This window comes from Myotis nattereri, assembly GCF_964212035.1.
Source record: "Myotis nattereri genome assembly, chromosome: 1".
NCBI lineage: Eukaryota > Metazoa > Chordata > Mammalia > Chiroptera > Vespertilionidae > Myotis > Myotis nattereri.
Window position 1 is genome coordinate 160,167,531 of NC_138075.1, and position 26,576 is coordinate 160,194,106.

The following is a 26,576-nucleotide window of genomic DNA, read 5'->3' on the forward strand; positions in this document are numbered from 1 at the left end:
CTGTTATGACCACACTTAGCGCCAACAACAATAAACTCAAAGGAAAAAGGAATCTAAAGAAGTTTATTTCTCTCACATGAAAACTCCAGAGGAGTTAGTCTAGGGCTTTTATCTTGAGGCCATCTTCAAGGAACCAGGTCCCTTTTCTTACCTGGCTGTCTTTAACGTGTGCCTCTGACCTCACACCAAGTCACAAAGTGGCTGCTGTGTCCCAAGGCATCATATCTGCATTCCAGGAGAAAGGGGACGGGGGCGGGGGGAGCAAAAGTCAAAAGCCTTTCAGAGAAGCCTCACTTTTCTAAGAGAGAAGCCCTCAGAAATTACAGACTACATTTCATTGGCCAGCCAACTGTAGCAGGAATTGAAAGTTTGGCCTTTCAAAAGTAACAGGCATGGAAAAGTGAGGGGTGAGTGTTGAGTAAGCCAACTTCTATATCACATGCACAAATAACCCACACAATCATTCTGCCCAATTACATGTCGGATAAAATTCGAATTATTAAGCCTAGCATAGAGGGCCCACATGACCTAGTCCAGCTGTGGGCAAACTACGGCCCAGGGGCCGGATCCGGCCTGTTTGAAATGAATACAACTAAAAAAAAAAAGACCGTACCCTTTTATGTAATGATGTTTACTTTCAATTTATATTAGTTCACACAAACACTCCATCCATGCTTTTGTTCCAGCCCTCCGGACCAGTTTAAGAACCCATTGTGGCCCTCGAGCCAAAAAGTTTGCCCACCCCTGACCTAGTCCCTTCTTGTTGATCTGATATCTGTTCTCTTCTGCCAAACTTAATCCAACATGTACTTCTAGTGAAGATCCCCAATCCCCCTCCCTCAGTGTAGTCAGGATGGCTGCCTTCTGCTACTAAAGATGTATTAGTGATTAGAATAAACTGAGCATGACAGAATAACCACAACTATACCTTAACCACTAGACGATTTTTATTTCCCTCCCTCAAAACAATCTACTAGGGCCCAGCCGGCATGGCTCAGTGGTTGAGCATCAACCTATGAACCAGGAGGTTACGGTTTGATTCCCAGTCAGGGCACATGCCCAGGTTGTGGGCTTGATCCCCAGTGTGGGTTGTGCAGGAGGCAACCGATCAATGATTCTCTCTCATCATTGATGTTTCTATTTCTCTGTCCCTCTCCCTTCCTCTGAAATCAATAAAAATGTATATTTAAAATAAAACAATCTACTAGGTTGAAGGCCAGGAAGGAAGGCTCCAGCATCTTTAATGGCCTCAGTTTCTTCTATTTTGTTGCTGCTATCTTCCACAGGCAATTTCTGGCTCAATATTTTTGTTAATCCTCACCAAGGATATTTTTTCCATTGATTTTTAGAGAGTGAAAGGGAGGGGGAGAGGGGTGAGAGAGAGAAATATCAATGTGAGAGGGACACATCTATTGGTTGCCTTCCAATAAGCCTTGACCCAACCGTGGATGGAACCTGCAACCTATCTGCTTCTCATGACTGGGACTCGAACCCGAGACCCTTGGGTGATTGGGCTGAGGCTCTAACCACTGCGCCACTGTCCAGGGCCTGGCTTATTCAATCTTGAGAACCTCAGAACAGCACATAGTAGGTGCAAACAAACGACAAGGACTTAGAGAGATTAAACTTAAAGTGAAGTAAATGAGTGCCACATCCTAAGCAAGCTGTAAAATGCTTTCCACTTTTCACCTTCTACTTGGACTTAACAGTCCCAACCGAGCTCCACTAGGAGGCAGCACGTACACATATACAGTATGAACGTGAGAATCCTCTTAAAAACGGAAGGGACCTGAACTACAAATCCCAGCACGCACTGTTAAGCGCCTGACTTGCTTCTGCACAAAGGTCTCAAGTTAATTGCTGGCTGAGCGATCAGGAGGACGCCATCCATTTGCTGCTCTAAAGTAAGATTTCTCAATGTATTTCAAATGAAACTTTGGAGTGGGGAAAGGGAGGTGGATTTTTTAGATGTTGCTTTTTTTCTGCACATTATCTATTTCAGGATTAATTTTAGCAGTTAAATCAGGATAAGGGTGGGTTTTTAGCGAGTTTGAAACTCTGGTATTTTAGTAAGTTTTTCAGAATAGCCAAAGAAAAGAGGATTTTTTCAGTGTCTTACGTGAACATTTTTCTTCCTGGCTCATGAAGATAGAGTTCGTCAAAATGCTCTGTTTGTGTCTGTGCTCGTCGGAAATTAACATTTTGATTCCAATATTCAGAGTAAGGAAGACATCGTGTGTGGTTCTCACGTTGGATATATTGAAAGTTGCCTCGTTTCACCATTGCAGGCCATGTTTGCACTCATTTTCCTCAGTAAATCCGTTTTCGTTTAATAGTAAGCCTTTGGATCCAAAATCTGGCCGCAGAAAGGCAGGGCGGGCAGCGAGGGGCCGGTTCTCAGAGGGAGCGAAGGGCTGCTCTGTGCCTCAGCAGTCGTTCAGCCCCTCTTCTCAGCGTGTCACGGGGAACCTTTGGCTGCACCTTCGCAGTCCCACGTGTCAGATGTCACTAACGCCGAGAGAGTGAGTTAACAGCTTTGTAATACACCCTGCTCAGGACTGGAGGAGGGTGCAGACTTGGAATCTCTTACTTTCTAAAGTATATATTGAATATAGCTCTTAACTCTTTTCATGTTTAAAGTGAAATGTGTCGCTTGTGTAATAAGAAAAAACAATAGTGCAGACGCATCGATTGCATCAGAGGGGGTCAGGCACCCTAACAGCCAGCGTCGCCACCGCATCACAAATGTGGGCTTACTCAGAGAACACCTGGGAAGGTGCCAGCCGGTCCCTGAAGCCAGTTCTTCCTACGCCTCCTCGTTCGTCTGGCCCCTTGAGGAGCGGGCTCCTAGGTAGTTAAAGAGGCCTGGGGTTTACTGGGGGAGGCAGCGATGAGAGAGACTACAAGGAGGAGCTAGGTAAGGCTGGAGGAGCCGGCAGACCACGGCGATGGTGCCCGACTGGGTGGGAGCCTGCAGGAGCTCTGCACGAGGGCCTGCCGGGCCAGTGGAGGAGCATCGTGTGTTCTGGAAATGCGTCTGCCGCGGTGTTCGCGCCACCCTCCGACACTGGCCCACGGGAAGGTGGCCTCAACACCAACTCAGCGGGGGGTTCATGGCGCAGGTGGCCTGGTGGCCAGTTACTGGGGTCCCGGGCCAGAGGGTGCAGGGCCCTGGCTCCGCATGGGGTCTGCTGGGTGCGTTCGAAAACCAAGAGAAGAAAAACATGAACCAGGGCTTCCCTGCAATCCGGCCTGGGTTTGAATTCATAGTGTGGAAACACTGGGCAAAGCACATGACCTCTTTGAAGTGAGTGCATCGGTGGCCAAGCTGGGTCTCCTCGCCCACCCCGTCTCGCTGCCACGTTCTGTTCCCTACGGTGGTCTTTCTAAAATACACGTCTGATCATGTCAGTGCCCATGGCCCACAGGAACGACTAGCCCCTCATTACGTCCAGCTTGGACAAAGGCTGGAGGCTTGAAGTGGAAGTGCCCATCGAGTGCAGCCTAAAGTCAAGCAGGGCTGAAGAAAACAGAGATAAGTTCAAAAAGAAAGGAACAGGTCATGTGAGCCCTCTAGGCAAGAGGAGCTGGCTGCCTGTACTGATCAGGCAGGTAAGCCAGCAGAGTGATTGCTTCAGTTGGTGGTCCATCTACTACTTCAGTTGGTTCACTCAACACCCACCTCATTCACCACCACCACCACCGCCGCCTTTTTGTTTGTTTGTTTCTGCCTGGAATGCCCACCTGGTATACGACGCCTTGGGACATAGCCAATCTGTGACTTGGGGTGGGGTCAGAGGCACACACTAAAGACAGCAGGGTAGGAGAAGGAACCGGGTTCCTTGAAGACGGCCTCTGACTCTGAACCACCCCAACCTCATCCCTGGCCATTCCTCTCACTGTAAGATCTGCAGTGCAAGCACCCGCCAAATAGCTCATGCACATCCTATTTCCCCCGTGTCAGAATTCCTCAGGCCTCCGTCTCAACATTCCTGAGTGTCTGTTAAAGTGTCACCGCTGCATGCTTAAACTTTAAAAGAGGGCCAGCAGCATTGTGGGTGGAATGTCCACATAGCAAGAGAGTCAGGAGGCCTGAGGTTAGTGCTGGCTCTGCCGTTGACCAGCTCCTTGACCTTGAGCAGACCCGGTCAGTTTCCTCATCTGTAAAATGAGGGTATTGAACAAGATTTTATTTTCCAGCTCTTATGTTAAATGAGTCTCTGAGGCCAACGGTGACATCTTTCTAAGGGACAAGGAAGAACTTCAGGTGATTGATGTGTAAACCGTGACCAGAGTTTCTAGGAGAGAAAGCAAGGAGCAGCCTGAGTAGTGAGGGCACATAGGATGCTGCAGCATGTGCAGGGGCAGTGGAGAGGGTGGGCAGCAGCGAAGGAAAGGACTCCACTCCTGCAGGGTCCCATCAGAGCCCTCTTCTCTGGGTCCTGAAGAGATGAGAGGTAGGCACAAGTCCAACGTCTGCCTCAGTTAGCACTTCAGTGTTTATGCTAAACGTGTTTGATATACACAGCTAGTACAGAGTAGTAAACATTCAGACGATGGGACTGTTGGTACAGAGGTGCTGTCTTCAAGTTCTCAAAGGTGTACATTGACCCATTCGTTCTAGGTGTTGCTGCTGGCACAGGGCCGGACCCCAGTACCTGACCAAGACCCAGGTAACTGACCACTTGGCCATCAGTACATGAACTTGACTTTAGATCCCACCACAGATTCCATTATGGGTCGACTTGATAAGAAAGTCATCATCCTGACAGCAGCTGCTCAGGGGATCGGCCAGGCAGCCGCCATTGTAAGTTACCGTCTCTTGCCATTTGCTCACTAACCTGTTGAAGTACTGAATTATGTGGACAGATTCCATGCTTAGCTACTTCTGCTCTACTTTTTCTTTTTTTTAATGTTTGTGCTTCTGTTGTCTAAAGTTACAAAAAGAAAAGTTGCTACTTCTGACCCCAGTCAGATGAGGGAATGAATACCTCATAGGTTTGCTATGTGACATTACAGATAACCTTTGATCCTGAGAAATTTACTTCTTGGTTTCTCTGCACCCGGGCCCTATGGGAGTGCATAGCTTTCTGAAGTCATGTCGTTTCGGATAAAGGACACCAGAGTTCAATCTGTCAGGTCACCTCCACCTTCTCGTTTATATCAGTATAACCCCACTCCTGCGCTAATCATGCACTTTAAGCATAATGGCAGCGTGTGGTTTGACATTTATGAAAACAGTGGTATTCTTTGGAGAGGAAAGTGTTGAAATAGCCCATTTTTCTCTTATTATTTGGAACATAATAAGAAATTGAATATAACAAGAACCTGCTCAGAAATGGAATACAGACTATCAAATCACAGAATAGTATTTTGAGAGGTGTTAATAACTGAATCCTAGCGGGGGTTTTGTTTTTAACACTAATTTATTTTATATTACTTAAGGGCACAAAGTCAGATGACAAGCACAATATATGTCCAGTTGTCTTAGTTAATGATAAAAATAACAATGGGAAGGGTGAGGTGAGACTAGTTAGTTTGATATTCCACCTATTTTATAGGGAAGGGGGAGACAATGAAAATAAGTTAAAGGAGAAAAGGCTTAATGACTTTTCATTCATGAGAGCAATTTAAGCAAGTGCACAAAGCATTTATTTGTGTATTGTGTCTCCCAGGCTTTTGCAAGAGAAGGTGCCAAAGTCATAGCCACAGATGTCAATGAGTCCAAACTGCAGGAACTGGAAAAGTACCCAGGTAAGCAACTCTGCCGCTTGAGCCTGGGATCCAGAGTCTACAGGGATTAGAACGCAGCAGTGCTCAGGTGTTGCAAGAGAATGCCTTAGCTGCGCAGCTCCACTGGCCTCCTTCTTGGAGCCTGACTCTCTGACAATCAAATTTATATTCTGTGAACCTACAGAAAAAAAAATCTGCATACTTAAATATATACACAGAATTTTAGATACGGACTTAAAATTGTTTATGTATCCAACATGTTGAAGAATTCAGTACCTAACAAGAAAATTCTATGCGAGAGTGGAACAGCTGTTAACGTTTTATGACGACTCTTCACTTCTGGGCCCTCCTTTTCCAGGGGCAGTGCTGTCCCAGAGCAACCGAACGTGAGCCACAGATGTAATTTTAAGTTTTCTAGTGGCTGCATTTAAAAAACTTAAATGAAACAGTTGAAAGTTCATTTAATAATCTATTTTATTTAACTCAATATAGCTAAAATATCATTTAACATAATCAAAAATTATTAATGAATTATTTTTATATTCTTTTTTTATACCAATTCTTTGAAATCCACGTGTATTGTACACTTACAGCACAGTTCAGTTCAGATTAGCTGCCTTTCAAGTGCTCAATAGCCACATGTAGCTAGTGGCTTCCATATGGGGGACAGCTCAGCCCTAAAATCACGTGTCATGATCAGAAACCCAAAGAGATTACCCGAATTATTTATGTGTGTATCAGCCCTTACTGCACCCCAACATGAGAGAACTTCAGATAGAGTTATTCTGAAAGGAATCCGAACAGAAAATTGAAAGAAATCAAAACAGAACAGGTTATGTGATCAAGCACAAACTAGGTCATTGAACTAGTTAACTGAATTAGACGATGTTGAAGTATCACTCCAACAGCTCAAAGTAGAGCGATTGCGCCGGAAAAGCACAAAGGGGAAAGGAGTCTCCCTGAAACTCAATTCCAGTCTTCCCTTTCTTTCCTTGTTCGTGTTTTATTTCCTAGACCCAAAAGAGAATAATAAAATAACCGGTATATTGTTTTTAAAAAATAACAACAACGAGGGCTGCTTTCCTTAAGGGAACGTTTGGATTTCTCTAGTAACTACAGACCCCACACCTGCTCTTTCAAGGCCAGGTCTTTTCTCTGGCCTCTCATTTCTTCTTGCAGTTTAGGCCAGAAATAAGTGATGATACCCTTGACCAACAAAGTCATTTCAATAAATAATGGAATTCACATAAAAATAAAGCTCACAAATAGAAACAATCTTTCCCACAGTCCTGCCCCTTGCTCCCCCCCCCCCCCCCCCCACACACACACACGATTCAGAATTACTGTAGTAGGGACTCAACCACTGGGGGAAAGAAGGGGCTAAAATAGCCGGCATTCAGTTATTACTGCCTGCTTACTGAGAAGCATCTGACATAGATCATTTAATACTTCACTGTAAGTCATTACTCAGCAAACACCTTTATTAATCAATTCAGAGAATGGCGAGACAGGAAGATGCGTATGTTCCCCCACATCCCGTGTGGTTCAGGGTTCAGGATTTGGAGGAGGGGCCGCATGCAAATGAAAGAGACGAGACAAGAGCTAATTTGGAAATATTGGGGGCCAGGCGGGCAAGCCCAACTCAAGGGGAAGGACTTCCACTGGTGCCCAGGCCTCGCCAGCCTTTTATTCATATTAGATACACATCTAGTTCTTAGGCAGTCAGATAATTGCGGTAACAGACAGACTATCTTAAAGGTCAGTAAATATTAGAAAGATATACTCTGAGACTACTTGATCAGGAAATAGCTTGAGCCCCCATTGTCTGGACTAGACAATCGGTGCATAACTCTGGCCCTTGCCGTGGGTTCGAGGTTCACCAGTGTTCCGGGATCCTTGTTGGCACTTCTCTGCTAGTGAAGACAATGGGCGGCTTCCTGCAGGAAGAGAGCCAGGGAAGCGTGTTATTGGGAGATCCAGTGGGAAGGACTTGAAGGTTTTTACTAATGAGATTCTTAAGACCCTACTAACGATCAACAATCCGATGAAGCCTAACTGGGCAGATACTGCAGTCTTCACACTTCCAAACAGCTGAATCTCCGAGGCTAGATGTTTTTTATGGGTATAGGGAAATGGTGTCTTCTGTTTCACTTTTCAGGTATTCAAACGCGGGTCCTTGATGTCACAAAGAAGAAACAAATTGATCAGTTTGCCAATGAAGTCGAGAGAGTTGATGTTCTCTTTAACGTTGCTGGGTAATTCAGAACTTTTTGATTTCACTCTTTTTACAGAAAGTTTCATATGACTTTTATTAAAAGAATTTTGATAATATGGCCAAATTATTTGTCATGAGCCACGATATAGTCCTTGAAAATACGACTTGATTTTGGACAGAATTTTTATTGCAAGTAAGACAGCTGTGGGAGTTAACGTGGGTTTGGGGCCTAAAGGCAATTAAGGTCTATTCAAGACAACTGGTACTAATCAAAAGGTATTGACCTTCTTAAGGCTGGTGACAGGCTCACACCAATGGGCTTGTCACTGATGTCCCACTAGATTTATAAAATAAAATGAAAAACTGTTCTCCAGTAGAGCGTCTTCAAAATTAAGTATATTCTTAGAAGCCAAGTACTCAGTGTATTGAAATGCAGACAGTCCCAGTTTTTTGACATAACATTCTAGCAAGTCCTTTATACTATGCCAAGCTCAGTGGTTCTTACTGGGACAGTGAATCCCAGGAAAAGAAGTTTCATGTTGTACCTTTGTATGCAGCGCAGAAGGAATTCATGAAACTTGTTAGGGTGGTCCCTAACTTGCCGGACCACACGTGCATGATGAGACTGGAAGTGGAGCAGCTACATGTCGATGCAGTGACTGCTAACACTGTCCTCTCTCAGGTGTGACAGTAGCAATGAGTACAATTGAGGCTTACACAGAAACTGCAGCGATACATTCTGAAATTTCACTTTTCTTATGTAGAGTCATATTTGTATTGCTGGCTTGATAGAATAATCCTAGAACCTCCTGATATATATTTGTGTTTCTTCCAAACCATGTTTTAGAGCCAGGCAGGGTGGGGAAGAGGGGGCCTCGATATATCCATAGTTTAATCATGTGTTACAATGTATGGAAATTAAGTTAAAGCAGCAGTTTGTGATTATTTATTTTGTGGACAATCTGCTCATCCTTCATATAAGAATATACCCATAGCCATAAAAAACAAATCAACTAGAAAAATTAGTTTCTGAGAATTTATTAAACTTTCAGCTGAGTAAGGGGTATTGAGACAGAGCATGTGGTTCTTTCTGTCATTCTACTTAATTGGAAGTACGGTCACACCAATAATATTTTATCATTAATTACATAATTTTGGTCTAGGGGACAGTGACATCACTTAGGACCCCAGTTTTTACAACGCTTCCTGAAGGAAGTGTGACTTGCAAAAGAGTGATGTTACTTTAAGGTTTTTGATTTGTTCCACTCTGTTTACTCCACATGTTAGACATAGTGATAATACCTTGCTGCCTGGAGATGATTACCTTGCAATTTTGATTTCCCTTGAGAATGTTAAATCTGTGCCACCAGGGGGCACTGTTGCCCTTGAAAGGGGAGTCAGGGCAGGTGTGAGTTCTCATTTATGTTTTCCGTGTTTCCTGTGCTGTGGTACAGAGCTTCTTATGTTTGGTGGCCCCAAACTCTCGCCTTCTTCTTTCAAAAGAAGGATATTGTTTTCAAATATTGTTGGGATACCTACTAACCTGATGTACTACGTGGTAGTATGTTTGCTATGTTAAAAATCTTGGTTAGGGAAGGGACAATGGTCTAAGTCAATAAATGACAATAAAGATGATAAGGAAATTGAATAGAAATATTTTTAATTGATTGATCATTTCCCCCATTGTGTAATCACTGTTCCAGTTTTGTGCATCACGGAACCATCCTGGACTGTGAAGAGAAAGACTGGGACTTTTCAATGAATCTCAACGTCCGCAGCATGTACCTGATGATCAAGGCATTTCTTCCCAAAGTAAGACGATCCGCTAGACTAGGTGAAGCACCACTGGATAAGTAGGTCTCCTCGTGGGCACCTAGAAAGGACTCCCACAGGTGCTAAAGAGTGATAATAGCTGACATAATGACTAACCTGTATTGAACATTTATATCAAGGCACTTAATATAAATCAGCTCACCCCGTTCATCCATTCAAGGAATGTTAAGCACTTTCTACATGCCAGGCTCCATTCTAGGTGCAGAAGAGAACAAGACAAAGTCCCTCTGTAAGGGAGGTCCCATTTTTTCGAGGGCTCATGAGGCAGGCTAATATGTAATCAAATAAACATACATCATGTGGGTGGTTATAAGTACTCTGAAGAAAGAGAAGTGAGGCCCACTTAGGTATCTGGGGAGAGGGCTCCTTGAAAAGGGACAGCAAGGAGGCACACTGGCCAGAACAGTCTGATGAGTGGGCACCAGCTTACCACATCCGCGGTGCAGAGATTAAACAGGAGGCTGGAGAACTTGCCCAAGGTCATGTAACTGCCAAGTTGTTAGAACCAGGATCAGAACCCTGGAAGCTAGTCCCCTTCTTGAATTTCAGTGTCTAGGCACATGCCCTCAATATGGATGTACCCATTGCTTTTCTGTACTCTGAGTGTTCTCCCAGCACTCCTGTTGTTAGCTAGGCCAGTGGTCGGCATACTGCGGCCCCTTGAGTGTGGCTCTTCCACAAAATACCACGTGCGGGTGTGCAATTGAAACTTCGTGGCCACACTCAAGGGGCCAAAGAACCGCATGTGGCTCGTGAGCTGCAGTTTGCCGACCACTGAGCTAGGCCACAGAGGTACCAGTGAGGTCAGAGACATTGCATGCTAAGACAGTGATCTTCCTGTGTCTGCTGCCCTTGAATTCTCCAGCCTTCACAACTCATCAACATTCTTAATTTTATTTTACAATTACTAAGTACCTTTTGATAGAAAGCACCACACTAGATGTTCTGGGGGAGGAGGTGTAAAAATGAAAAACACTGACTTGAATGAGCTTATAAGTCAATAGTCGCAGACAGCACAGGCTCAGACAATGGACGGGATTGACTGAGTACAGAACCAGCCCAGTTCAGGATTGTAAGCTGAACCCTTGAGAAATGCAGAGGAGCCCTTCTCTCCACCCAGCTGGATTAGATGACGGACGTACTGAATGCTGCCCAACCCAGGGCTGGAGAGCTTTTCAGTGACAAGGCAAGACTGGTACTTTGCTCTGAATATTCAGTGTGATGTCAGGAAGCATCCAGATGGATTTTAAAAGGAAAATTAGAACAATTAACTTAGTAACAAAGGAATTTTTAAAATCTACTTGTTGAGAGCCTAGAATGGATTTTTGGTTGGATAAGGGGAAAGCTTAGGGAACAGTGGGCAAGGCGGTCACACTGTATGGAACTCATTTGTAAAACCAGCCGGCTGTCAGGAAAGCTTCACAGATATCAGTGAAGGAAGCAGGTGTGGGTGCAGTGAAGCTGAAATTTAAACATGTACATAAGTGTTAACTGAAAATATCAAACACTAACTTGTAAGTTAATGAGTTTGTCTATGATTGAAAACATAGCGAGTTTGTATCCACAAAACATTTTAACAATGATCCATATGAGCCAACACACTGATTTGTTAAACACACACACACACACACACACACACACAAATGAAGGCCTCAGGTACTGCCTGAGCTAGGTCCCTACGTCACCACATGAGCTGGGAGATGGCACTTGCTCCCTTTTAGCATCTATTTCTTTTTTTTTAAATGAGGATGATAGGCTACCCAATCCCTTCTAGGCCGAATTGTCTAGGCCCGCTGTGTTCATTAACCATGGTGCACGTATACCAGGTCGGAACTTTCCGGGAGCCCAGGATTGAAGTGTAGGCAGATCTGAAATGTCAGATGGTCAAAACATAGGAGCCCTTGTAGGAAATGTTTGTTCATGGGTAGATAACAGGAAACCATTCCACAACTGGAGGATCAGTCAAATGGCCGGGAACAAGTTGAAAATGCTGTAAGGAGGTCAGTGCAGAATCCAAGATCCACTATGGAATGGAAAAGAAAACCCATGATGGCAAGAGTTCTGGTAGGTCTTAGATGTGTGGGGGTTTCAACCACTCACTGTATCTTAGAAGAGCCCCTACCACATGGAGGTGCTTAGAAAACACCTGTTGAATGAATATGTGTATCTAGGTTGTCAATCCAGGCGGAGGTCAGGCATGGAGTCACTGAAGATCCAGAAGCCAACGTCTGCCTAATTTAGGAGCTGAGCTCTGGTCAGTGGGAACAGGAGGGCTGGGTCAGAGTAGGATGAAACTAGAGGGGATCTTTAGAGATCTTTCTAGCCCCTGCCTGAGTTTCAGGGGCATCAGTCCTACGTAGCATTACTATGTACCGGGCGCTTCTCTTTATAGTTGTCCTTGCCAGAGAGCATGGTTGCATGGGGTGCCAGGAAGAGCATTCACACAATGACAGCAGGTACCAAGCTGGTGTTAAGAAGTCAGAGTAGAAGGAGGTAAGGACTATGGGCTCTAGAATCAGCAGAGAAACCTGGGTTGAATGGGTAGTACAGGTGATAGAGGGCGGCACCACTAAAGTTTGGCCTGAGTTATTATTGCATTTCAGAAGACTGGAGAATGAACTCACTTAGTAGTTCATCTTTATGTATTAAATTGGGCTATATGTATTCTATATGCATTTAAAACGGGTTCTATAAGACAATGACAGCTCAATAAAACTGGAAAATATAAATAAATAAAAATGGGTTATGCTATTTGCTAAATTTGATGAGAAAGAATAATTTTAAGGCTAGGTTTTCAGCATGATTATGCTGCACTAACTGTCTGGGGATGTTCCTCAGGACCCCATTTCATGATGGTATTCTTTATTATATAAGTTGGGGTAAATTTTTCCCCTGCTGTTTTCCTTGACTTAGTTGGGCCACCTCAGCCTCTCCTGTGTCCTGCTAGTCCGTCCAGCACAAAGCCTTAGGGTTGTCTTAGAATCTCCTTTTAGATACAATTAGTAGCCAAGTATCAAAATAGGAAGTAAGAACACCATAGGAAACGTATAAGCTTGCAGCCTCACCCCTGGATGCATCTAGTCATTCGCCTTCTCCGGTCCTACACCTCTTTGTCTGAAAGCTGTTGGAGAAACTCACCCCAATAGAAAATTTTCATTGATTTTCATGATGTAAAGCATACTGGTTTTTTTTCTTCTGTTCTCTAGTTGGTTCTTCCATTTCCCCTGACTCTTCACCCCACTCTTGTCCACCATCTCCCCTGGTTCCTTGTGGCCATTTTCCTGGCCTCTCAGCCTTCAGTGAGAAGTTAGTGCCCGGGAGGCAGAAATGCTCCCCACCTCTTGCTTCTCCCCCCAAAACATTCATGGGCGCCATGCCCTTGCACATACATGTATTATCTTGAAAACACACACATATATGTTATAATAAATAAAGTTAATTTGAAAACGTTGTAACTCATAGCAGCTTATTTCATTAGATATTCCATTAGGTCTGGGGTAGAGCCCAGTAATCTGCACTTTATTTTGATTCATCAAAATATATTGACCGCCTATGGTGTCCTCTGTCTAGAAAGACAGGACAGCTAGAGACCCTCCTCTCACTGAGTTCATTCTTAAGTGGAGGAATTCTGAGGGAGGTGCTCTTCATAGCTCTAGGTGGGGAGGCAGCCCTCACTGCACGTAACCATTCACCAAGTCCTGCCCTTACTGCCTCAGCTACCTCTTACTCATTGACAGCTCTGCATCTCTGCTTTATCCACCGTTCCTAAATCACTACCTCTGCTTCCAGGGATCTCCTCTACAGGATACCAGAGTCATCTCCGTAACCCCCACATGTGAACATACCTCTCCTCTGCACTAAACCTTCCTTCTCACCACTGCCATGCCTTCAGGGTAAAGTCCAAATTCCTTCACCAGGTGGGGGAAGTTTTCTGTCATTATTTCTTCAAATAGGTTTTCAATATCTTGCTCTCTCTCATCTTCTGGCACCCCTATAATTCTGATGTTGGTACGCTTGAAGCTGTCCCAGAGGCTCCTTACACTATCCTCGCATTTTTGGATTCTTTTTTCATTTTGCTTTTCCGGTTAGGTGTTTTTTGCTTCCTCGCATTTCAAATCATTGACTTGATTCTTGCGCTCCTCTGGTCTGCTGTCGGGAGTCTGTATAATATTCATTATTTCTGTCCGTGTATGCTTAATTTCTAGTTGGTTACCCAATATAACATCAAGGGTCTCATTAGTTTTCTTGTAGATCTCATTAAGTTTATCGGCGGCTTCTAGACAGTTCTTAAGAGACCTTAAAAGTGTGGTTCTGAACTCTATATCTTCCATTGACAATTTTGTCCTGTTTCTTTGTCTCCGCATTTTGTTATGCTTCCTTGGTGCACCCCCTGGTGGTCTTTGTGCACAGTCTTATAGTTAAACCTTGATTGTTGTAGCTAATACCAGGGAGGGTTTGACCTCCAGGCCAAGTGGCTATGAGAATCAGCTGTGTCTGCAGTGAGAGAACTTCTGTCCTCTAGGGAGGTGCTAATCTGGCATTTGCCTGAGGCTATCTGGCAAATGCCTCTGTGCAGGGCTTGGGCGGGGCGGGTCACACAGGATCAACTGGGTGGGCCGGAGAGAGCAGTTATGGCGGCTCTCAGTCCTGTCCCCAGGGGCTCTGCCTCTCTGAGTCCCAGCACCCTCTGCAAACCTCGGAGAGAAAGCTGCACTTGCTCTGACCGAAGCCAGACAGTCCCGCTTCTCCTGTTTGAGTCTGGGTCCCTAAAGACTCGCCTGTATCTGGAGCTCAGAGTCTGCGACTCCCTCCCGATTGAAAACGCCAACCGCGCCCTCCACCGCCAGCCCGCTCCGTGCACTCCGCACCTCAGAATTTGACTTCAGCACTGCGCCTCCTCTGAGTGTCCGTATGCATTTCTCTTTCCTCCTAGTTGTAGGACTTCCACTCAGCCAGCGTTCCTGTGGTTCTGGGTGATGTCCGTTCCGTTTTTTAGTTTCACTTTTGCAGTAGTTGTTCAAGGCAGCAAACTCCGGCGTTAACCTATGCCGCCATCTTTGTTCTCCTCCCCAAATTCCTTCATTCAACTCCACATGGCCTCTGAGCCTCACTGCTCCCATACCCTGCATTGCAGCCAGACCCATCCCTGCCTCCCAGCGCCACGGTGGAGCCTTTCTGCACAGGGTTCTCTCTCCTTCAAGCACCCTTCTCTTTGATTTTTCTGACTAACACTGGTTTTCAAAAATCAACCCACGTATTTCTTCCTCAAGAGCCTCTTTTGGGTGTCCCGCACCTGGATTGGTCCCTTCTCACCCCCAGCCCCCTTCTCTGTGAAGGTTGCTGCTGTCCTGGGTGCTGATTAAATCAGCCATTCCAAGCAGACTGGCAGCTGTCTGCAGGCAGGGACTGTCATTGACCTTTCCGTCTCCTAGACCTAGCACCATGCCCGACCACAGTAGGTATTCAGCAGATACTGTGGTGAATGAAGGTGAGAGCTTTCCAACATCAGGACGTACCGTAAGGATTACCATTCTTTTCCTTCCATTCAGCTCAGTTCATTCTTGGTCTGGCTGATGCTCTTGAGCCACCACAAGGCGGTGGGTAATCCCCCTGGGAACTGTCCCCGCCAGCCAGCGGCTGTAGCACAGGGCATCAACTCCCAGCAGTGATTGGGTTAGAGTCTTTTTTAGACTCTTAAGAGTGCTTAACTGCACTTAGTGTTAATAGCTAATAAGACGGGTCTGCAAATCTTAAGTAAATGCACATCTTCTAAAGAGGCAGTATTTTTAGCCTGCAGAGTAGCATTTTATTTTTTAATTTGTTTTGTTTTGGCAGATGCTTGCTCAGAAATCTGGCAACATTATCAACATGTCCTCTGTGGCTTCCAGCATCAAAGGTACGTCTGTCTCCTGGGGTCACGATGCACAAAGCCACTCACCTCCCTGAGCTGAGGGAAGAAACACAGCAAAACCCATAAAAGCCTCACGTCACTTCAAAACTGCCTTTTAAAACTGGTCTTAAGTTCCTTCACTTTCAGTCCCTTTGCCTTAGATGTGAACCAGTCATAAAATTAAATAAAACTTTTTTTTTTGTTTTGCCCTCCTTTTATCTCTTCTAATGGAAAATCAGGAGAGGGAAGAGGAAATCAAGAGGGAGAAGGAAACATTTCCACATTTAATTAATAATAATAAAAAAATGTGTTGTCTTGACCGGGTGGCTCAGTTGGTCAGAGTGTCATCCTTTGCACCGAAAGGTTGCGGGTTTGATTCCCGGACAGTGTGCTTATGGGAGGCAGCCGATTGATGTTTCTCTCCCACATCAATGTTTCTCTCCCTTCCTCTCTCTAAAACATATCTTCAGGTGAGGAATTTTTTTTAAATGATGTGTTGAACACCCACTATGTGCCCCTGCACCGGAAGAACTCACAGTCCTAAAGGGGTGTCAGGCAAACTCACGTCTTCCACAGTGTGAGAGGATTATAACAGAGCTTTGTGCAAAGTGCTGCCCCATCACTAGGGAGCTAACTGCCTGTGGATATGAGCAGGGATTCTCGGAGACAGCTGATCTGGGCCCTGAATGAGGAGTCAAGTTGAAGAGCAGGATTGCAGTGCAAGCTGGAGATAAGGCCACAGTCTGGCACAGATGGGTTTGCAGGTTTAAAATGAAACAGCTGCTGCTGAGATAGCATCCTTCTCTGTGCAGGGATGCACATGTTAAACCTACACAAGAGAGGAATGCAAAGACATGCCTGGGCCTCTTGGTTTTGTTTTATTTTATTTTATTTACCCTGACTCTCTTTTGGAATCTGCCTATGGGGTCCACCAACTGATGATGAGAAACGAAGGCCACTCTAGTCATTTAAGTGCAGCTTGTCAACACCTAAGTCTCAGTTGAATTGTGCCAATAATGATATTCTTTTCCCACTTTCAGAAACTAGCCCTATTAAGGGGGGAAACCTGGTAATTTTTTTAAAGGCTGGGGTGAGGGAGCATGACCATGGTTGCTGGGGACACTTACTTGTGCTCCCTTTCTAAAGGAGGCTATGTTTCTTATTCCTTCCATTGCTGAGCCCTCCCTTCCCCCAGGAGTTGTGAACAGATGTGTGTACAGCACCACCAAGGCCGCTGTGATTGGCCTCACGAAGGCGGTGGCTGCAGACTTCATCCAGCAGGGTATCAGGTGCAACTGTGTGTGTCCAGGTGAGTTTCACACTAAAGGGTCGTGAACCTGTCCTATCTGACTTCCTGGCTGCCACTGTGAAAGATATCTACATAAGCTTGTTTACTCCATGTTTTATTGTCTCCTGTCATCGGGAAAAGTTCAAAAAGAAAGAGCGAGGCTTGTTAAGATAATTGGGAATGAGAAGCTAAGTCATTAGGAATAAGCCACAGAGGCAAAGGATTTAATGTTATTTATCTGCATGGGCAACTCCAAACCACGTGGTGAGAGACAGTACTGGCCAGGGCGTGGTGTCTTGGAAGCAGACAAGGATGACCTCATCAGGGCAAAGAGGAAAAGCAGACCTTACTGACAGGACAGCGGGAAGGAGGGGAGAAGAGCCTCCCAGAAGACAGGGAGCTGCTGGGTCATGTGAACCACCTGGGGAGGCCCATAAATGAACACCTTTCTTTAGGCTATAACAGGGGGTCAGCAAATGATGGCCTACAGACCAAATCCGGCCACCACCTGTTTTGTAAATACGGATTAATGGGAGCACATCCACACCCTGCTTATGTTTTGGCTGGGGCTGCTCCCACGCTATAGGCAGAGTTGAATAGTTAAAGCATACCAAATGTTCCTCAGAGCTCAAAATATTCCCTCTCTGGCTTTTATCAGACAGTATGTTGACTCTCCTATAATGGAAAGGAGAAAGGCAAAACTCATTATTAGTAGAAAGAACATTCAATTTGTCCAAACAAAAGCATTCAATAACTTATTTCTTGATAAAAACGTCCCCTTCTCTTAATAACCATGGGCGTGTCGGTTAAGTAGCTATGCCCTTTCACCTGGCTCCACCCACCCCGAAATGAATGCAAGGTGCCTGAGAACAATTACTAACTTCCTCTCTGGAAAGCAATTAAATAATGCCTGTCCTGGATCAGAGTTTCTCTCAGTAGTTCACAATGGGTATTGAGGAGTTGGGGAGAAGTATAATTCACAGTTATCTGTGGGACCTTTCAAAAACCTGAAGGGCCTGCTGGAATTTGGGGAGTGAGGGGGGGAAACTGTGTGTATGGGTTCAGTTCCAGACCACAGCAATAAAGCGAGTTCCTCAATAAAGCTAGTATCGCAATAAAGCAAGTCATAATCTTTTTGCTGGCAAAAGGGTCTTGTTTTCAATTTATAAAAGGCTCAATGGATGTGAAACACAATAAGGGGAAACACAATAAAACAAGGTATGCCTGTGATTGGAAAGCCCCACAGGAGATTCTGATGTAAACCATCAGGGTCTCCCCTCAGGTTGAAAACCACTGACTTATTAGTTAAAGAGGGAAAACTACTAAATACCCTGCAAATTACAGAATTTCCATGATTGAGGTGCTCTGCTTGATTTTTCTTAGACTAGAAAAGTAAACATAGCCCTGGCCAGTGCTCAGTGGTTAGAGCATCAGCCCATGGACTGAAGGGTCACAGGTGCAATTCCTGGTCAAGAGCACGTGCCTAAGTTGCACGTTTGATCCCCAGCCCCAGTCAGGGTACATTTGGGAAGCAGCTAATCAGCGTGTCTCTCTTGCATCTCAGTTTCTCTCTCCCTCTCATTCCCTTCCACTCTCTCTAGGAATCAATGGGAAAAGTATCCTCTGATAAGGATTTTTTAAAAAGGTAAACATAGGTAGCACTAAGAAAAGGAGGATTTTGATAATTTTTAACACATACTGGTGAAACTTAGGTACAGCTATTCTTGGTGCTATTTACCCAATGGAACAAATGGCAAAGTGATTTGGAAAATATGGTTGTTTTAGCAGCTGGACTCTTCAGGAGACTGGAAAATATGTTATCAAACTCTTTGGAACAAGGAACCAGCCATGACTCACTGAGCTGGTCACAGGAGAAAACCTGACTAGGAATGGTTGTGTCTGGGGTGAACCTGGTGGTTGTATAGTCACAGCACTTCAGCTGCGGACTTGTGTAGACTGTGGCGTGGGTGGTGGTCTGTGCCATGGGCACAGCAGAGTCCAGTGGCAGTGAATGAGGTGGAAGGCATAGGCTTGCTCCACAGTTTTCAGGTAATAGCCATTCAGACCAGCCACGTGTAGGGCCTGACGCTCATTTGCCTCGGTGGAGGGAAGTGGCTAAAGCTGTAAGGATTTTGAAAAGAGTGTACAGTGAACGTGTTAGGGGCCTTGAGCACACTGTTGGTAGAGTGCTGTACTGTGAGGAGGCTGTTGATGAGGGCGGTGAGGGAAACACTATTGGAAACTGGAAGCTATGTGGTTCAGAAAGTTTATCAACACTATTCCCTGCAGTAACGTCAGGTAGAAAACATCCCTAATGAACTGGGTGATCTAGCAAAGGCTATTTCCACCTGGAATGTTCAAAAGTGCTGCCCACTTACAGTAAAATGTGAGGATAGACTAGAGAAGCTAAAGAAAGGGCTGTTCCACAAGAAAAGAGCCAGGATTTGCTACTCTGAAGATTCCCAGCCTCTCCAGAGAAATGCCAAATAATGCCAAAATTAAGAAATGGTTTCCAAGCAAACATCAAATCTATGGCATTCCTAGGAGCATGGTCTAAAGATGAAGCTGCAGATAGGACTGTGAAGTCATTTATAACCTTAAGAAGGTCATGTGGTCCCCGGAGTACTCTGTCAGAAGAAGAAAAAACAGCCCTCTCGAGAGAACTGCCAGACTATGTGAGTGAACGAAAAGTCTGGAAACATGCTCTAAGTGGGATTTAAAACTTCAGTGTCATTCATTTTTTTAAGCGAAATAATTTCAAATTACATTTTTTATGAGAGTGCTTAAAAATAGGAATTTGAAACCAATGAAAATAGGCAAGAGAACGAGGAAAATGTAGAACCACCTAAGTTACTGGGACGATGACAGTCACAGACTTGGCCCCGGGTTCCCCGGAGGAAGGAGGAACCTGACAGCAGGGATGGTTTGAGGGCATTCAGGCAGTCTGGAACCTTGTGCTGGGAAAGCACTTCGATGATTGTATCCACATCTCAGGATGGTTGTGAGGATTAACTGAGATAATACATGTAAAAGTGCTTAAAATCCATAAAGGGTCATGTTAACATAATGTGACTAAAATCTATATCTTGGGAATGCTGGGTGATTCACCCAGAGTCCCTGCCTAGGGTCACAAAGAACTATAGTCTGTGTTTTAGAAAGTCATAGAAATGTTACTAAAGAAGTTATAAGCCTACCTCATAGAAGGGCTGGCAGGTAGACGTGAAATTGTCATTCTAAGTCATGGAGAAGGCTTTCACTGATTGTCCTATCATATGGGAAGGGAGTTTAAGTGTCAATTTCTTTTTTCAGTTAAAGTAACTAACCAAGCTGAATGTCCATGTTTGATTTAGGAACTGTCGATACCCCATCTCTGCAAGAAAGAATACAAGCCCGACCAAATCCTGAAGAGGTATATCTACTCTCCTAAATGTGTTTAAATCTTCCGGTTAGAAAATGCCCTCTTCCTTACCTAGAGTAGAAAATTCATAGAAGCCGAAAGTAGAATGGTGGTTGCCGGGGCGCTGAGGGCATGGGAATGGGGAGTTGTTTACGAGGTACGGAATTTCAGTCCTGCAAGATGAAAAGAGCTCTGGAGATGGGTTGCACAACAGTGTGAATGTCCTTAACATTACTGACCTGTAATGGTGAAGATGGCAAATATCCCACTAAGTGTATTTTACTTCTACTTTAGAAAAGCTCCCTTCTTTACTATGAACTTTCTGATTTGTCACAGTGTCTATAGTGTAACAAAATAGTTTGAATAGCTAGGAAGTCACCATAGCCCTGCTTGGTTTGCTTAGTCCACAATGAATGATATTAATATTCTCAGATACTATGCATCATACATGATTAAGCCTAAAAGCCAGTGGTACGTCTGTAGATTCAGCTTGCCTTTGATTCCCAGGAGGAATTTCAGGTGAGTTCATACTTCAGCTTTGGTCACTGATGTCTGGCTTGTTTTCTGGTCACAGGCACTGAGCGATTTTCTGAAGAGGCAGAAGACTGGAAGGTTTGCAACTGCAGAAGAAATAGCCCTGCTGTGCGTGTATTTGGCTTCCGATGAAGTAAGCACTGCTCTTTGCAGGGGGTTCATTATCTTAATCATATTTGGCCAATATTTGCTAAAAAAAAAATATGTTGTCTTAGAGAGTAATGGACATATACATGCTAAGATGCTGCGGTTACTAGATAGGGATCCGTTCTGATTTCATTTGCTCAAAGAAAGGCCACTTTGATTTGAGCTGCCGACTTTTCCTCATTCAGCTTTCCATGTTACTAAATCTTGTAGTAAATGAAATAGAGGAGTGAAAAGAATCACTCAACTTTTACAGAGACAGTTGCTTTCAAAAATTGCAGTTGGGGAAACCCTGTTTAAGTGTGAGTCAAGCAAATGAGCTTCCAAAATTCTGAGCACTTCAGGTGAAGCAGGGAGAAGATTCATCAGATTTAATAGTATGTGGCAAGCACAGACTTGGTGTTTTTAGTTTTACCGGTGCCTTTATTTAGCAGACTCCCACTGGCTCTTTTTTCCTATGAAATCATACTTGCCATCATGTATGCAAATTCCTAATTCTGTCTCTTTCCACTTCGCACCTACTTAGGAACCAGTTTCTTCTTTAACAGCTATTGTCTGTTTTTAAATGGCATCCTACTGCAAAAGCAGGAACTGTATTTATAACGTGTAGAGCACAAGAACATCCCTCTCTGCTTTATGGCTTTGAATGTTACATGACCAGGGCACCACAATGTATGAAAAGAGACAAGGATAGGGAAGTGCATAGGCAGGAGGGAGGAGGTGTGTTACTCATCAGTTAGTTCCTCTTCACAGGAACCTGGTGTGGCACACCAGTGGTTGGTGAATATGACCAATACAGGATTTGAAGTGTTTTGGTGACAGAGCAGTTACTACTTCTTAGAACTATTAACAACAGTTAATAGCTGGGGAACTTGCTAGACAAAATACTAATGAAGCAAGTATGTTGGCCTTTCTGCTGTCTCTGAATGCACGTCTTTGGAAGAGCCCATTTGACTTGGGGGCACAGCCGGTTAGTTAAGTTGCCTTTGTTTAGCCAGAGTTTAGCTTATTACATATTTGGAAATGTTCTGGCTTGAAATGTGCAACTAAAGGATCTTTAGCCTTTTAAAGGGGCCCAGAGGAGTACATATGTGTAACAGAGAGCTTGCCTTATAAAAATACTTGGGAAGGGGGGCATGTCATTTTTTGGTAAAGTGATTAGTATCCCTCCTAGTTTATCTACATTATATGATCAGTTTTCATAGAATAAACTTTAAAGATTTCTGTACTTGTGTCTTTTCTTCTTCCCTCTTCCCTCTTCCATTGTCTTAGGCTTTAGGAAAATTTAAAACTAAGAACACAGATTTTAATCTTTATTATCCATGCTTAAGTTAAAAGAGATTTTTTTTTAAAACTTTTTTTCTTTTTTCTTTTTTTAAATATATTTTATTGATTTTTTTACAGAGAGGAAGGGAGAGGGATAGAGAGTTAGAAACATCAATGATAGAGAAACATGGATCAGCTGCCTCCAGCACATCTCCTACTGGGGATGTGCCCGCAACCAAGGTACATGCCCTTGACCGGAATCGAACCTGGGACCTTTCAGTCTGCAGGCTGACGCTCTATCCACTGAGCCAAACCTGTTTTAGCTAAAAGAGATTTTTTAAACCTCTACCACAAGAAATCATTTTACCTTTCATAATTTGGAAAATGAGAAATTCTGTGGGAAAAAAAATGTTATGTTTTAACTCCTTTAGCACTGATTTGTATCTAAAATAAGCATCAAATTTTTTCATAATTTAATAGATTATAATAATAATTACAGTATCTTCATTCAAATTTTTCAAATATATGTAGTCTGCTTCAGTTCCTGGAATCGCCTTTATATATTGATCAACTATACTAGTATATACAATATCTTTTTAAAAAAATTTTGTTTGATAATTGACATGACCACTTTATGACCGACACACCTGATTATATTCAAAATTTATCAATGGCACAAAATTCAGCTCATTTAGAATAGTTCTGAGTTTCGAAATGCAAATGTAATGTTCTAGCCTAGACTTTATCCTAATTTCGGGAATGACTATATGTCACCTAACTGTGGTTTTTGTTAATCCTCACCCAAGTGTATTTTTCCCATTGAATTTTAGAGAGAGTGGAAAGGAGAGAGGGAAATGGGAGAAAGAGACAGACATCCAGACATCAATGTGAGAGAGATATATTGGTTGATTGCCTCCCCCACATGCCTCTGACTGGAGCCGGGGATCTAATCTGTAACCCTTGACTGGGATTCAAACCCTTAATCCTTCGTTGCTTGGGCCAACACTCTAACCCAGCCGTGGGCAAACTATGGCCCGCTGGCCGGATCCGGTCCGTTTGAAATGAATAAAACTAAAAAAAAAAAAGGCCGTACCCTTTTATGTAATGATGTTTACTTTGAATTTATATTAGTTCACACAAACACTCCATCCATGCTTTTGTTCCAGCCCTCTGGTCCAGTTTAAGAACCCATTGTGGCCCTCGAGTCAAAAAGTTTGCCCAACCCTGCTCTAACCACTGAGAAACACCAGCCGGGGCTGCCACCTAACTTCTTAATTTTCTGATTGTGAAACCAAACACCTCATAGACTTGCTTAGAATGTGACATATGCTGAAATACCAGCCAGAGGCCAGACCACAAGAACACAACGATTTTAAATCATCCAAAATTTAATTCAGATTTTCGTGAATTCTCTTTGTTGAGTGCTCCCTTCACTATGAGAGTAAATTGTTTAGCTATGTCAGTCATAGATGAATTGGAAAAACACCCTGTGTGAAACCTAGTTAATTGTTCTGTCTCCTTGTGCTCATCCCTGCAGTCTGCCTACGTAACAGGTAACCCTGTCATCATCGATGGAGGCTGGAGCCTGTGACTTCAGCCTGTGACTCGCTGGGAGGAGGCCCTTCCTATCCACTGTGAACCTGGTTCTGAAGAATACTCACCCGTCATGCCTTTCCTGTTAATGGCACAGGAATGAAAACAAGGCCTTCGTAATGATGTCATTGTTCATGAGTCTGTTTCTTTAAATATGTTAATCGCTCTCTAATCTCTTCTACATTCATTGTAGATGACATCAAAGATAATGAACTCACTGCAAATGAGTAGTTTTAAAAATAAACCTCAATTTGTAAGCATATAAAGTAAAATGTGAATATGAAGAAAAAAGGAAGGTTGTTGTTGCTGTTTTTTAAGAAAAATATTCATTTCTATTTTACCTCTTCTCTATTTCCCAATATTCAAATATTTTTGTACAGTTCTGCATTGGTCTGTTTATGGGTACTAATTTTAAAATCTTACGCCTTTATAAATGAATACCAGAGGTAGTGTTATTGTGATGGGCATGCACGCTTAGTGTCATATAGTGAAATGGGTATAGGCTTAACTGACGTAAAGAAAATTTTGTAACTTGTTTGTACTCTATGTATCTTGATGTCAATCTGTACTTCGGGGACCCGGACACGCTCCAGCCAAGCGTTACACCTGTTTCTCAAAGAATGGGTTGTGGAAACACTCCAGCCAGGTGTGACCCTGTTTTCCTACTGAACTTTTACCCTGCCAGTTAATGCTTTGTAGTTCTCGCCAATAAAAAGCCTTGCGGGACCCTTGGTCTGCACTACAAGCTGCGAGGCTCCCAGAGGAGAGGGATGCGCTGTAGTCAGCTGGCCAGCTTAATAAAGTCTCTTAAATTTAAATTCTGAGTCGGTGGTCTATCTCGCTGAGTGAACCCATAACATTTGGAGGCCCGCAGCGAGATCCCTGGCAGGGGTGAAAGGGACCCCTTATTTAGGGCAGGAGGCTCTCCCCCGGCAGGGGTGAGAGAGACCCCCTATTTAAGGCAGGAGGCTCTCCCCCATTTATCGCCGGGCACGCAGCGAGATACCCCACACCTGTGGGGAATGACTACCAAGGAGGCCTCCAGTCTCCGTCCCGGGTCCCAGGGAGGCAGAGGAGACTCCACCCAAAACTTTTGATTCGGAAACCGAGCCACCTGGACTCTCGAAAGAGGTAAGGAAGACCAGTCATTAAACTGGAATTGGGACGTCCCACGGAAGGACCTATACGGAGGGCTGGACGCAGCGGTACTCCTGGTTCTGACCCACGGCCACAACGGTGGCCGGGGTCCCTGGTTCGTGCGGCTGTAGGCTGCACCGGGTTTGTCTGTCTGGTGTTTGTTTGTCTTGTGTTTGTTGTCAAAAAGTTGTCTGCTTCTGTGTGCACCCTGCTGCAATGTTTTTTGAAAATTTTTCAGGACTTCAAGGAGCGAGCTGCAGGTTCCGGGAAACCTTAGGTTGCATTTGTCTGGTTTGTTTTGTCTTTGTTCTTTGTTGTCTTTGTCTTTGTCAAAATGGGATAGGGTCAGTCATCTTCGTCGACCCCCTACCAGTCAGGCCCACTCTGGGTAAGTAGAAGGGGAGCTTGATCACCTCCCGGGAAGCTATAGAGCTCCCTCAGGAATTGGGAAATTGTTAGGAATTGGGTGGATTGTTTAAACTCTGAGTGAATGTCTGGTGAAAGTGTGTGAGTGTGGAGGGAGGGCGCCTGCCCTCTCCTCTCCTTTGTGTGGCTCCACAACTTCGGTTACAGAGTCCGAGTGGGCCCCAACCTGTGGTTCCACGATTCATCATATGGCATAACAGTGACTCACCCCCACATGGAGGTGACCAGGCCCGGGGTTTATACGGGTGCACCTTAGCTAAGACGAATCTAAGCTCCCAAGGGACGCGGCCAGGCAGGCATCTTCATGAGGATCTGTGAAAACAGGTCACCCCCTCCCTTGTCTGTCTCTCACCACCAATCATCATGGGGTCGGGAAAAAGTTTGTTTGTGTGGGACTAGCCAATTTACTACAGAGAAGGGGGACTGGATACAGCTCCAGCCTGGGCTAGTCTACTAAGAGAGTGTACACTATGGGTGTTTGTCTGCCTTGGCTGCTCATTACTGGTCTGTGTGAAGTGAAAGCTACTTTGATTTATTCTGCTTTTCTGTTGATACGCTTGACTGAACGTTTGGGCTGGACCTATAATAGTCTGCAAAAGTCTCTTGCAGCTGCAAGAATTATTTTTCTCAGAGTCTTTTGCTCACTATTAAAGGGGAATCAGCCCACTTAGCTAATAAAGATTTCTGTCTATCAGTTGCTCTTACCTAGGTTGCAAATTTACTGTATTAAATTAAAGTTCTAGGGTAGATTTAAAGGTTATAATGTTAATGCTCTTGATTTGCAGAAATTCTGTGAACGGGAGTGGTCCACTTTCCAGATGGGATGGCCGGACACAGGGACTTATGACTTAACCACTGCTTATCGGGTTCACCATGTTGTCTACGGCCGGCCGGGTCATCCCGACCAAATTCCCTATATTCAAGTGTGGGTTGATATTTTGACTGAAAAACCAAGGTGGTTAAAGAGTTGCCAGAATGAGGAAAAGAAATTGGGACAGAGGCAGACAGTCCTCTTGGCTTCGGCCCAGAAGGGCAAAACTCCCCCTGTTCTCCAAGTTCCGGGTGAGGAGGCACTCCCTGGGGTTAGGCCTCCCCCATATGCTCCTCCACCCACCGGTCC

At 44.3% G+C, this 26,576-nt stretch overlaps 1 protein-coding gene across 1 annotated transcript; it reads left to right on the forward strand.

Moving 5' to 3' along the window:
* The first annotated feature begins 1,822 nt into the window (after window positions 1-1,822).
* On the forward strand, window positions 1,823-24,708 carry BDH2 (3-hydroxybutyrate dehydrogenase 2). The gene is made up of 10 exons (XM_081112021.1): window positions 1,823-1,904; window positions 4,625-4,807; window positions 5,676-5,754; window positions 7,892-7,988; window positions 9,652-9,760; window positions 15,617-15,677; window positions 16,867-16,980; window positions 20,310-20,368; window positions 20,931-21,023; window positions 23,838-24,708. Exons 2-10 carry the CDS (start codon window positions 4,700-4,702, stop codon window positions 23,889-23,891), a joined length of 774 nt encoding a protein of 257 aa, XP_080968147.1. The 5' UTR covers window positions 1,823-1,904; window positions 4,625-4,699; the 3' UTR covers window positions 23,892-24,708.
* The last annotated feature ends 1,868 nt before the right edge of the window (window positions 24,709-26,576 follow it).